The 14,563-nt window shown below is 38.7% G+C and overlaps 1 protein-coding gene across 1 annotated transcript in view; it reads right to left on the minus strand.

The window, feature by feature from the left end:
• Positions 1-12,903: 12,903 nt before the first annotated feature.
• The window catches only part of LOC107374193 (CUGBP Elav-like family member 1), a 126,310-nt gene continuing 124,650 nt past the window's right edge, over positions 12,904-14,563 (minus strand). The window contains exons 12-13 of the mRNA XM_054735788.2: positions 14,079-14,222; positions 12,904-13,320 (exon numbers count right to left, since the gene is read on the minus strand). Coding sequence (XP_054591763.2) covers positions 13,193-13,320; positions 14,079-14,222 — 272 coding nt within the window. The 3' untranslated portion in view covers positions 12,904-13,192. The remainder of the gene's footprint in view (positions 13,321-14,078; positions 14,223-14,563) is intronic.

Below are 14,563 nucleotides of genomic sequence, written 5' to 3' on the forward strand. Positions count from 1 at the left end.
GTGTCTTTCTGATATCATGTTGAAACAAACAGTTTCTTTCTGATATCATGTTGAAACAAACTGTTTCTTTCTGATATCATGTTGAAACAAACAGTCTGTTTCTAATATCATGTAGAAACAAACAGTTTCTTTCTGATATCATGCAGAAACAAACAGTGTCTTTCTGATATCATGTTGAAACAAACAGTTTCTTTCTTATATCATGCAGAAACAAACAGTCTGTTTCTGATATCATGTAGAAACAAACAGTGTCTTTCTGATATCATGTTGAAACAAACAGTCTGTTTCTACTATGTTGAAACAAACAGTTTCTTTCTGATATCATGTTGAAACAAACAGTTTCTTTCTGATATCATGTTGAAACAAACAGTCTGTTTCTAATATCATGTAGAAACAAACAGTGTCTTTCTGATATCATGTTGAAACAAACAGTCTGTTTCTAATATGTTGAAACAAACAGTTTCTATCTGATATCATGTTGAAACAAACAGTTTCTTTCTGATATCATGTTGAAACAAACAGTCTGTTTCTGATATCATGTAGAAACAAACAGTGTCTTTCTGATATCATGTTGAAACAAACAGTTTCTTTCTGATATCATGTTGAAACAAACAGTCTGTTTCTAATATCATGTAGAAACAAACAGTTTCTTTCTTATATCATGTTGAAACAAACAGTCTCTTTCTAATATGTTGAAACAAACAGTTTCTTTCTGATATCATGTTGAAACAAACAGTTTCTTTCTGATATCATGTTGAAACAAACAGTTTCTTTCTGATATCATGTTGAAACAAACAGTTTCTTTCTGATATCATGTAGAAACAAACAGTCTGTTTCTGATATCATGTTGAAACAAACAGTCTGTTTCTTATGGCAAGCCAAATGAGCATTTATTCTGATATCAGGATATCAGCCAGCATTGTCATGAACATGTAAGCCATTTCTGTCCACTAGTTAACTAGTTAGACATGTTTGTGTCAACTAGTTAAATAGTGACAGCCTAAATGTCAACTAGTTAACTAGTAAGGCCTAAATTCTCTCTAGTTAACTAGTTAAAATGTTTCATATCTTACTAGTTAACTAGTATTGCTCAGTGTGTTCACTAGTTAACTAGTGGACAGATCAATGTCCACTAGTTAACTAGTTAAAACACATTTAGTTTTTACTAGTCAACTAGTAAGGTACAAAAACTTGTACTAGCTGACTACTGAATGTAAAAATCCCACTTGTTAACTTTGCCCAATTTGGCCAGCCGCTTGAGCATTAATTCTGATATCTTGTCAACAGGTCAACTAGTTAACTAGTGAGGGTCAAACTGTACACGCTAGTTAACTAGTGAACACATTTTGACCTTCACTAGTTAACTAGTTGACACAAAAATGGCTCACTAGTTAACTAGTAAAGGCCAAAATGCATACCAGTCAGCTAGTTGAAGGTTTTTGTGTCTCACTAGTTAACTAGTGATGGCCAAAATGTGCACACCAGTTAACTAGTGACAGAAGAAATGCCCACTAGTTGACAAGTGAACACATTTTGGCTTCCTAGTTAACTAGGTGACACAAAAATGGCTCACTAGTTAACTAGTAAGGGCTAAAATGCATACCAGTCAGCTAGTTGAAGGTTTTTGTGTCTCACTAGTTAACTAGTGACAGTTCAAAGTGTCCACATGTTCACTAGTGAGGGCAAAACTCCTAACTAGTTAAGTAGTTGGAGTAGGTCAGTGCCACTAGTTAACTAGTGAACCATTAAAAACTCACTAGCTAGCTAGTTGATTGTAGCAGGCTCACTAGTTACCTAGTTGATGCATCCATTGTCCAAACTAGTTAAGTAGTGAGGACATAAATGTATACTAGTAAACTAGTTCAAGCCTACATTCACACTAGCTAGCTAGTTGCACAGAATTCTAATTAGGAGGCAGAGAATTTCTCAAATTGAGGCTTTCTATTGGCTCACTATGTTAAAATAAAATATGACAACCAATCACAGTGTGGAATTTTGCAAAATCCCACCCCAAACATTTGCATGCGGCACACAAGTTAACATGCTGGCCAGAGGAACCTCAGCTAGTGAACTAGTATTGGCTTCAGTGTGACACTTACATGTAAACTTGTGAAGGCGGAACTGCCAACTAGTTAACTAGAGAGGGTACAAATGTCCACTAGTTAACTAGTGAGGTGCAAAATAAGTGTCACTAGTTCACTAGTGATCCCCAAAACGCCCACAAGTTAACTAGTAAGGTGCGGATATGCTCACTAGTTAACTAGTGAGGTGCAGATTTGCTCACTAGTTAACTAGTGCACCCTTAAGCGCCCACTAGTTAACTAGTAAGGTGCAAAAAAGCATCACTAGTTAACTTGTAAAGTGCAGATATGCTCACTAGTTAACTAGTGGGCCCCAAAAAACCAACTAGTTAACTAGTAGGGTGCGGATTTGCTCACTAGTTAACTAGTGAGGCGCAGATATGCTCACTAGTTAACTAGTGACGTGCGGATTTGCTTACTAGTTAACTAGTGAGGCGCAGATATGCTCACTGGTTAACTAGTGAGGTGCGGATTTGCTCACTAGTTAACTAGTGAGGTGCAGATTTGCTCACTAGTTAACTAGTGAGGTGCAGATTTGCTCACTAGTTAACTAGTGAGGTGCGGATTTGCTCACTAGTTAACTAGTGAGGTGCAGATATGCTCACTAGTTAACTAGTGAGCATATCTGCACCTCACTAGTACCTCACTAGTTAACTAGTGAGCATATTTGCTCACTAGTTAACTAGTTACATCTAAAAACACATACAAGCTGACCATTTTTGTCCACTAGTTAACTAGTGGAACAATTGAAATTTCACCACTTTACATGTGTGGCAGTGCAGCAGCTCACTAGTTAACTAGTGCCTGAAACACAAATTATGCATATTCTAATGAGAAGGCGGGCAGAAGACTCCTGTTGGGTATAAGAATCCCACCCAGTCTAAAACGTATGTAATGTGGCCTCACAATCACATACTGATGGGTGTCCCTGAGCGCCATTGAGGAGAATTGGAATTTAGTGTGCCAGCAATTTTATTGTAGTTCATTTTATTGTAGTTCATTTTTGTTTGGTATTGAAAGTTTGGTATTGAAAAAGGCTGTATTAAAAATAATTATATATATATATATATATATATATATATATATATATATATATATATATATATATATATATATATATATATATATATATATATCCATCCATCCATCCACCCATCTTCCCAAGAAATAGATCAAATGACACTGAGGGAAAAAACTGTGGTTATTTTGGAGAGGGTGCTCGCTGCAAAACCACAAAGGCGGAGCTGCACCCCGCCCATTCACGCAAACTCAGCCTAGCCCACTGACTTCCGTTTTTGTTTTCAACTTTATCGCAAACTGACCTGACCCACATGAATTACGGCTGTTACTAGTTTACAGTCGTTAATGCTATGTTCTATGCTCCAATTAAACAAGATAAATATAACTTGCTACATGACAAAGACTGAATATATCTCGAAATGAAAAGGTTTCTTTTAGCGAATATCTGCCTACAGCTGGTCTAATAAAAGTGGTGTACAACAGCACTTCAGTCTATTGAATGGGTTCTGCTGGTCTAGTGGTAAAATCGTCTGAGTTGGTTTTTGCTTTCCCCTCAGCTGTTGCTGGTTCGATTCTCGGTGGGGTCGTCAGCAGTCTATTTAGCCAGCTGATACATTCAATTTGTTTATATTTTAGTTGTAATGTTTATTTTCAGCAAAATATTTATGTCGCTAAAAGTTCTTTGAATTTGGTCGTTCCTAAACAGCATTTTAGTTGAAACTCTGCTCACAAATGGACTCACACTGGCTAAATAAACGAATAAACAAATAAAAAAACACATTATATGTTAAACGGTATACCAGTAAATTGTTGTAAACATAGTACTGGCAAGTGTAGCTAGAAATGAAGAAAAGAGGTTGTAAACTACCTAAAACTTACACTACTGGGAGGCGAAACAGCATGTCAACCTGACTCCATAACCACTACACCACCACATCTGTTATAAATCAAGTGGCATTACATGTAATTGTGCTTCCCAGTGTGTCTCTGAGATGGGATGTATGGTTTATTGGCGGTGTCTCAGTAGAAGTCATTTCAGAAATAATTTGTCAGAAAATTCACAGAATATCCAGATTTGAGAACCAAGACCAGACCCGCTTCGGGGGAGGAGACCAAATTGAAGCTGAGATGGGAGGAAAATGCATGAATGAGGCTAAAAATGGCTTTGGCGTGTTTCTTATGAGGAAATGACAATATAACATGATTAAAAGTCCCAAAAGTTAGATTTTTAATTATATGGAACCTTTACAAAAACTGTTCAATTAACTTCTCAACTCCGTCCTCAATCTCGCATTTTTTAGCTACAACACCCTCTTTGGTTCCAGAATGCTATCAAGTCTGACAACTGGAAGGAATTAGATTGACTCTGATGGAATGGGCGGGGCTGATTCTGGAATGGGCGGGGCTGACTCTGGTGCAGCTCCACCTTCTGGTGCAGCTCCGCCTTTGTGGTTCTGCAGCGAGCACCACTTGTTATTTTGAGCTAGTACCAGAAGACAGTGTAACCTTTTTTAGTTCTCTCCAGTCAAAACAAAACTTTAGACTTTTTTCTTTTTTTAATTTAACAGGGAACAGCAATCAATTGAACAGGGAACTGCAACCAGTAGTCACACAACAAAATAAAATCACACAAACAAAATAAAGTTACTCTCCTCTTTTCTTGGTGTCTGAAAAGGGCAGGGAAAACCATCAGACTCCAGTCACCCATCGAATGGACTCTTCACCCTCCTGCCCTCTGGGAAGCGCTACAGGAGCCTATGGACTAAGACTACCAGGTCCCGAAACAGTTTCTTCCCCACAGCTGTCAGACTCCTAAACTCTGCCTGCTGACATAACACCCCAAACCAGCAGCACCCTACATAAACTCTGTAGAAACAAGAAAGCCCTGCAAATCGATGCAGAGCGTCGCGGGATATGCCTGACTGGTCATATATATTACCTCTCATGACACTGACCTCTGACCCTATGAGCTTGTGTATGTGATGAGTTTATTTACCTTTGATAGGGAGTTATGACCTCTGATTTTGTCAAAATCCTTCAACCCGTTCAGGAGATATTGCACACAAAAGCCAAATTTTCATATATACGGCCTCACACAACCTTGACCTTTGACCCTATGAGGTTTTGTACCTCATGAGTTTATTTACCTTAGATAGGGAGTTCTCACCTGCAATTTGGTCAAAGTATTTCAACCTGTTCAGAAGATAGTGCACACAAAAAACAATTTTTCATATATACGGCCTCACACGACCTTTACCTTTGACCCTATGAGGTTGTGACCTGATCAGTTTATCTACCTTTGATAGGGAGCTATCACCTCTGATTTGGTCAAAATCATTCAACCCGTTCAGGCAATTTTTGATATATATATATATGACCTCACACGACCTTGACCTTTGACCCTATGACCTTGTGTTCCTAATCAGTTCATGTACCCTTCATAGTAATAAAATACACAGGCGAGGGTCCGACTCTCTGGAGGACGCCATGTTGGATTCTATGTTTATTTAGCTGTATTTATGGTTTTGCTGGTGGTTTTTGACTCCTTTGAAAACTGTGCAACAACACTCTTCTTCTTCCTTTTCTTGTGTGTTATTTGGCGGATGGCACTCAACATAAAAAGATCCATTTCTCAAACAATTAATGTATTGGAGCGTGAACCTGAGTCATTAATCTCATATCCTAATTTGAGAGTTACAGCTAGAGTCCAGAGGGTTTTGTTGGCTTTATAAGCATTAGTTAGTAAGGTCCTCACTTGAACAAAAAGTACAGCTTGTTTGCAGTGACTTTGGTATTTACTACCCCCTATTGCCAGAAATCTACACACTTTCCCTTTAAGCACGTTGTCTCTTTAAGACCGGTCCTGGGTGACATTGGAGTTTACAGGGAGGCCGTAGAAATTCTCTGTCTGGATATTTATTGTGGAGATTAATGGACTAAAATGGGTTGCTGCACCGTGACTGTCTTCTCCTTTTTTTGGAGAGTAAAAACTATATTTTGGTTTTTAAATGCTGCCGCTGCACCGTGTTAAGAAATCATATTACTGGTTGTTTCGAAATGGGTTGAAATGTTCACATTTCTTCTTTGCTTTACATGCTGATCACTAAAGCGTGCTTTAATTAATATTGCGTTTTCGTAAAACGTAAGAGCAAACAAGGGGGATTTTAATTGACAAAAATAATAAAATCTGCACATTTCCAAGCCAACTGCGGTTAACAGTGGCACGTCGGCTTGAAAAATATCTCCTTTTTGCCGTAAATAACACACATTTCATAGCTGTTGTGGGTTATGTATGTGTTCATCAGTGCTTGAGAATTGTAACTTTGGGGAGCGGGTCGTAATTGTGGGCTTTTAATGCGGTGCTGTCTGTGGCGAGGTGTTGGTAGGGTCTGATCGGAGCTGCAGCCAGAGCGTTTCTCCCGACCAGCGGCTGCTGGGAGCTGGTCCACGGTGAAGCAGCCCACGCAGCCGAACGAGGGCTTCCCGGCTCTACCTAAGAGCTGACCGCAGTGGCCCCGACGACCGCGGGCCAGCGACCCGAGAAATAACATGGGGAGTCCTGCTGCTGCCTGCTGTTGTTTGTTTTCCGTAGTAAATACCTGAATATGCAGAGACTCAACAGGTCATTCAGTTGTGTGGTATCATTCAGATGATCAAATGAAATGTTGCAACATTAATATCAGTTTACCTGATCTTGATCAATAATCACATTGATGAATTGGTGCATGAATAACTACAAACCCTGCTTCCTGCAGCAGCTTTTTCTGCTCTAGATTTATGATCTGCTATTTGTATATTTCAACGAATAAGACGGAAATGGCATTAATTATTTAGATTTATTTGTGGATTTTTTTGTCGATGTTAACCCTGTTGTGTCTCAGTTCATGAAGCTGTTTTCAATGTTTCCCGCTTTGCGAGCAGCTGATTGTGCAGCAGATGGCCGCGGACATGATCAATTTCGAAGTGCTAGTTCTGGATCAAGAGAAAGCCTGCTGTGCTGTGCCGATGATTTTATTTTGCGAGGATGGATTGAGGAAGGGGGACACACATGCTTAAATATCGACTGCCGGCAATAATCAGATTCATACTCATAAAATACTTGTTTACATGTTTTGTGTGTGTGTGTGTGTGTGTGTGTGTGTGTGTGTGTGTAACTCTGCCCACTAATCCGTTACGTATTTTGTTTCTTGTTGACATAAATACAAAAATTATGCAAAAGAAAAGAAGTGAAATAATGTACAAAACTAAAGTATATTAACCAGGATCGAACCCACGACCTTCGCCATTGCAGGCAAACGCATTAGTCACTAGACCAACAGTGCTATGTGCTAAATCTCTTCGCAAATTTATCCCTTCAAAACATCATGAGTGCTGGCAGGCTTTACAGCAACGTATGTAAAATAGAGCCTTTTTTATTATTATAAACTTGTCGCTTCCGTACAAATGTGAAACAATATATCTGACGGAGATTTCTGCGGAGTTTCTGCACTTTCCTGTCAACAGAAACAGACATGCTGTCTGCCGCTGCCTTCCGCCTCCAGGCTTTTTCAGACTAATAACTGAAAACTAAAGACTGTACACGTTAACTGAACAAAGATTACAGCAATACACCACAACTTTCTCGCTACAAATGTCGTCAAAACATATTTATATGCTCAAACAATCTAAGTTTATCAAATTTTCTCTTAGAACAGCCTGAACAGAGTCCGCCATACTTTCTCTGTTTCTCAGTCCTAAATGGACCAATCACATTGCTGTTCTGCATTTCTTCATTTGCATGTAAAGGCCGGATTTGCTCACTAGCTAACTAGTGAGCAGTACAGCGGTCGAACTAGTTAACATGTTACACAGAATGCCAGCCAAGTGTGTATTTATTCAAATTCCACAAATTTACTAGTTTTAGGGGCATTTTTCTGCAGCTAGTTAACTAGTGACAGTGTTTTGTGTTCACTACTTAACATGTAAGGCTCAGTTTGCCCTCTATAAGCTACTGAGAAAAAATTATAATGCAGATATGCTCACTAGTTAACTAGTGAGTGCTTCCTGTCCCATTACAAGTGAACTAGAAAGGCCAAATATGTCAACTAGTTAACTAGTGAAGGTAAATTTGTCACTAGTTAACTAGTAAGAACACATTTTTACATAACAAGTAAACTAGATTGCTCCAAAAACAGCAACTAGTGTGCGTCTTGTGCGCACTAGTTAACTAGTGAGCATATCTGCACCTCACTAGTTAACTAGTGAGCATATCCGCACCTCACTAGTTAACTAGTGAGCAAATCCGCACCTCACTAGTTAACTAGTGAGCAAATCTGCACCTCACTAGTTAACTAGTGACCAAATCCGCACCTCACTAGTTAACTAGTGAGCAAATCCGCACTTCACTAGTTAACTAGTGAGCAAATCCGCGCCTCACTAGTTAACTAGTAAGCAAATCCGCACTTCACTAGTTAACTAGTGAGCATATACGCGCCTCACTAGTTAACTAGTGAGCAAATCCGCACCCTACTAGTTAACTAGTTGGCGTTTTGGGGCCCACTAGTTAACTAGTGAGCATATCTGCACTTTACAAGTTAACTAGTGATGCTTTTTTGCACCTTACTAGTTAACTAGTGGGCGCTTTAGGGCGCACTAGTTAACTAGTGAGCAAATCTGCACCTCACTAGTTAACTAGTGAGCAAATCCGCACATCACTAGTTAACTAGTGAGCATATCTGTGCCTCACTAGTTAACTAGTGAGCAAATCCGCACCCTACTAGTTAACTTGTTGACATTTTGGGGCCCACTAGTTAACTAGTGAGCATATCTGCACTTTACAAGTTCACTAGTGATGCTTTTTTGCACCTTACTAGTTAACTAGTGGGCACTTTAGGGCGCACTAGTTAACTAGTGAGCAAATCTGCACCTCACTAGTTAACTAGTGAGCATATCCGCACCTTACTAGTTAACTTGTGGGCGATTTGGGGCCCACTAGTGAACTAGTGACACTTATTTTGCACCTCACTAGTTAACTAGTGGACATTTGTACCCTCTCTAGTTAACTAGTGAGCAGTTCCGCCTTCACAAGTTTACATGTAAGTGTCACACTGAAGCCACTACTAGTTCACTAGCTGAGGTTCCTCTGGCCAGCATGTTAACTTGTGTGCCGCATGCAAATGTTTGGGGTGGGATTTTACGAAATTCCGCACTGTGATTGGTTGTCATATTTTATTTTGACACAGGGAGCCAATAGAGAGTCTTAATTTGAGAAATTCTCCGCCTCCTAATTAGAATTCTGCGCAACTAGCTAGCTAGTGTGAATGTAGACTTGAACTAGTTTACTAGTATACATTTATGTCCTCACTAGTTAACTAGTTTGGACAATGGATGCATCAACTAGGTAACTAGTGAGCCTGCTGCCATCAACTAGCTAGCTAGTGAGTCATTAATGGTTCACTAGTTAACTAGTGGCACTGACCTACTCCAACTAGTTAACTAGTTAGGAGTTAAGCATTCACTAGTTAACTAGTTTGCACATTTTGGCCATCAATAGTTAACTAGTGAGACACAAAAAACCTTCAACTAGCTGACTGGTATGCACTTTGGCCTTTACTAGTTAACTAGTGAGCCATTTATGTGTCAACTAGTTAACTAGTGAAGCCAAAATGTGTTCACTAGTTAACTAGTGCACATTTATGTCTACCACAAGTTAACTAGTGTGCACATTTTGGCCATCACTAGTTAACTAGTGAGACACAAAAACCTTCAACTAGCTGACTGGTGTGCATTTTGGTCTTTACTAGTTAACTAGTGAGCCATTTATGTGTCAACTAGTTAACTAGTGAAGCCAAAATATGTTCACTAGTTAACTAGTGCACATTTATGTCTACCACAAGTTAACTAGTGTGCACATTTTGACCCTCACTAGTTAACTAGTGAGACAAATACCTTCAACTAGCTGACTGGTATACATTTCTGCTTTTACTAGTTAACTAGTGAGCAGTTTTTGTGTCAACTAGTTAACTACTGAAGCCTAAATGTGTTCACTAGTTAACTAGTGCGCATTTCTGCTGCCACTAGTTAACTAGTGGGCACATTTTCACCCTCGATATTTAACTAGTTGACACAAACATGCCTAACTAGTTAACTAGTGGACAGAAATGGCTTACATGTTCATGACAATTCTGGCTGATATCCTGATATCAGAATAAATGCTCATTTGGCTTGCCATACAAACAGTCTCTCTCTAATATCATGTTGAAACAAACAGTTTCTTTCTGATATCATGTTGAAACAAACAGTCTGTTTCTAATATCATGTAGAAACAAACAGTCTCTCTCTAATATCATGTTGAAATAAACAGTGTCTTTCTGATATCATGTAGAAACAAACAGTCTGTTTCTAATATCATGTAGAAACAAACAGTATGTTTCTAATATCATGTAGAAACAAACAGTTTCTTTCTTATATCATGTTGAAACAAACAGTCTGTTTCTAATATCATGTAGAAACAAACAGTCTCTCTCTAATATCATGTTGAAATAAACAGTTTCTTTCTGATATCATGTTGAAACAAACAGTGTCTTTCTGATATCATGCAGAAACAAACAGTTTCTTTCTTATATCATGTTGAAACAAACAGTGTCTTTCTGAAATCATGTAGAAACAAACAGTCTGTTTCTAATATCATGTTGAAACAAACAGTCTGTTTCTGATATCATGTAGAAACAAACAGTGTCTTTCTGATATCATGCAGAAACAAACAGTCTGTTTCTAATATCATGTTGAAACAAACAGTCTGTTTCTAATATCATGTAGAAACAAACAGTCTCTCTCTAATATCATGTTGAAACAAACAGTTTCTTTCTGAAATCATGTAGAAACAAACAGTCTGTTTCTAATATCATGTTGAAACAAACAGTCTGTTTCTAATATCATGTAGAAACAAACAGTCTCTATCTAATATCATGTTGAAACAAACAGTTTCTTTCTGAAATCATGTAGAAACAAACAGTCTGTTTCTAATATCATGTAGAAACAAACAGTCTGTTTCTAATATCATGTTGAAACAAACAGTGTCTTTCTGATATCATGCAGAAACAAACAGTTTCTTTCTGATATGTAGAAACAAAAAGTCTCTCTCTAATATCATGTTGAAATAAACAGTGTCTTTCTGATATCATGTAGAAACAAACAGTCTCTTTCTGATATCATGCAGAAACAAACAGTCTGTTTCTAATATCATGTTGAAACAAACAGTTTCTTTCTGATATCATGTAGAAACAAACAGTCTCTCTCTAATATCATGTTGAAATAAACAGTGTCTTTCTGATATCATGTAGAAACGAACAGTCTCTTTCTGATATCATGTTGAAACAAACAGTGTCTTTCTGATATCATGCAGAAACAAACAGTTTCTTTCTGATATCATGTAGAAACAAACAGTCTCTCTCTAATATCATGTTGAAACAAACAGTCTCTTTCTGATATCATGTTGAAACAAACATCTCTTCTTAAATACTTAATGAGGTTCTGTTTCCATTCGGACGTAAGGTTGTGTTATGAGTTTACACGTTTTGACCGGTGTACTTCATCAGAACTCGCAGCCATGGAGACGACTGAGCATGTCGGCAGGAGTCATCTACCTACGGGTTTTTATTCTGCCAGCAGTGACGGGAACTCCGGCTCTTTCAGCTCTCAAACGGCTCCTCGTATTTCTTTGTTTTTTAAGTTTATTTAGCCACAGAAAATGATGTCAAATGTGTGAACTTACTGACCGATCTACAAACTTACATTAAACCAGCGTTTTATTTAAAGGGACAGTTTGGGCTTGTTTTTAGCACCTCTGGTGTCTGTTTAGTAGAACCAAACACAAAACGTATCTCCTCGCAGTGAGAAATGTCTCTCCAGCCGTCGTTAGCGTCTGCAGAAGGGATTCGTGACTAAATCAAACAAACCAGAAGATCTAAAACATGCTGTTGGAAGCAGAGTCCTAACTATCCGACACAAAACAAAGCAACAAAACGTATTCCTTGCAAAACAATGATATGATAAACCTTTAGAGGTGGGAAGGAATACGAGGACATTTTACTTAATGGAATAGATTTTCTTACAGTATGGGATTGACGAGAATGGATTTTTAGAATGTCAAATTAAATCTATAGTATAAATACATACATATAATAAATAACTAGCAGAGTTACAAACACAAACGAGTGTTAGAGTCCCCTTCCCATTAAATATGTAGGAGACTGTCCAAAATAGATGATTCAACACCCCATCCTATAAGAAAGTGGGTCAGCTTTGACGTGTTTAAAATATTTACAACCAGTAACTCCAATTACCAATTAATTCAATCCTAAATCCTCCATAGAGTACATTTTACGGGTCCGATACGTGCACAGACAACACACGAGACAAAGCTACAATTCCACTGAACCAACACTGATAGAAAACAGGTGATTGGAGTGTTTTTAGACATTACAGAATAAAATGGCATCGCAAAAGGATGTAACAGGTGAGGTTTTCTTAAGTTAAATACATAAATTTGCATGTATGAATGACACTTCTGTTAAATTTGGTGACTTGCCCTGTAGGTTCAGAACTCCAAAAAGCCAATTCATTTGCTCTTTTTCTGGTTTGTCACAACAGATTACAATGACGAACCCTTATTGTGTTTACTGGGATGTAAAAAGATAAAAAAGAAACAACAAGTTCTAAAATTAATAGTTTTAAACTGGGCTTTGCACACGCTGATAAAGTTTCCCCCCACAAACTTTGGAACAGAAAAGTTAGAGAAATGACTGATTCCTGCTGGCAGCTTTAAAAAAACGTTTTTATTCTGTGTGGCCGGCGGGAAAACAAATGAATACACAGATTATCATTCAATAGATAACAAGCAACACATCTGAAAAGGAAGTCATGGCACAGCAAAATCACACAATGTAAACTTGGATGTAACTTGTTTTACTTGATAAAAAATGAAACAATGAAAAAGAAAACTGTGACATTGGCCGTTTGTTTTAACAAGTTAACAAGAAACGGGTAAAGAGCTGAATGAACCAGTTTAAGCTGGTTTCAGTAGGACTACAGTGCCGCCCTGCCTAAAAGCTTTAGTACGTCTTGATGTCGGTTTTCGAACGCTTCAGCTGCACCTTCAATCTTTTCAACCCAATTTGGAAACCATTCATGGACTGGATGGCTGCTTGTGAAGACACTGGGTTGTCGTAGCTCACAAAGCCTGGGGAAAAATACAAACATCAAAAATATGTTACATTGAAATAATCCCAAAATATACTACAGATTCCCAACCCTCACATTTATAAAATCCAAACGCATTTAGCCTCTTGTCCTCTTTACACTGCTGACCACCCAACACCTGCCACTGAACATGGATGGTGCTGTTGTGAAGAGGGTGCTCTGCACCAAATTCTAGGGGGTGCACAGTAGTGAGGACCTCTGCTGGACCCACCAACACTGCATCACTGGCATGGCAAAGAGAGCCAGCAGCGCCTCTACTTCCTACACAAACTCAAGCAGGCTAGGTCTTCATCATCCATGATGACCACATTCTACAGAGGAACTGTTGAGAACATCCTCTCCGGCTGCATCACTGTGTGGGGTGGGAGCTTCACTGCAGCACACTATCAACACAGCTGAGAGGACCATTGCACCACTTCCCTCTCTGAAAGACACATACATCACCCGCCTCACCAAGACAGCCATCACAATCGTGAGTGATGCTAGCCACCCTGAACACAATCTGTTCTGCCTCCTTCCCTCTGGTAGGAGGTACAGGAGCCTCCGCTACCAGACTCATCAACAGCCTCATCTACCAGGCTGTCAAATACTTACATCACTTTCATACCTGTATGCACTTCGGGGATTTATGGTAATGACCCCAAATCTTGGTTCTTATTGTAGTTCATCAGAATACTATTTTCATTTTCATCACCCAGGTGATGATAATTGTAGTTATTTTCAGTAATGTTCACTCACCAAAACATTTGCTGAGGTTTGTCTGTTTGTCAATGAAGACTTTTGCAGACACCACATTTCCAAAAGGTAAAAACATCTGCAGCAGATCCTGGTCTCCAAACTCCTGTGGTAGGTGGTAAATGAACAGGTTTGCACCCTCTGGACCTGCCAAACAATTAATGTGTATTAGTAATTAAAATTAACCAATTTAACAGAGTGATACTTTGATTTGACTATTTATAAAACCATTTTAGCTCATCAAACACCAGTAATTGAGTTCCTATCTTCTGAGAACTTGGAAAACTTCATTTAAAGCAGGGGGCAAAGCAAGATTCAGGACAGCATGGGCTAACGTGTCACAAGGCATCAGGCTAGGAGTCATTACTCCAAGGATAGCCACTTGCAGAGACACTGAATCTATGGTAATGGATTCAAATGATGCCCACACTACATCTACAAATGCTCCAGTGCTCTGCTTAAAGAACTAAAACACATTCTTTACTTTG

Source organism: Nothobranchius furzeri, chromosome 9 (genome assembly GCF_043380555.1).
Source record: "Nothobranchius furzeri strain GRZ-AD chromosome 9, NfurGRZ-RIMD1, whole genome shotgun sequence".
NCBI classification, from domain to species: domain Eukaryota; kingdom Metazoa; phylum Chordata; class Actinopteri; order Cyprinodontiformes; family Nothobranchiidae; genus Nothobranchius; species Nothobranchius furzeri.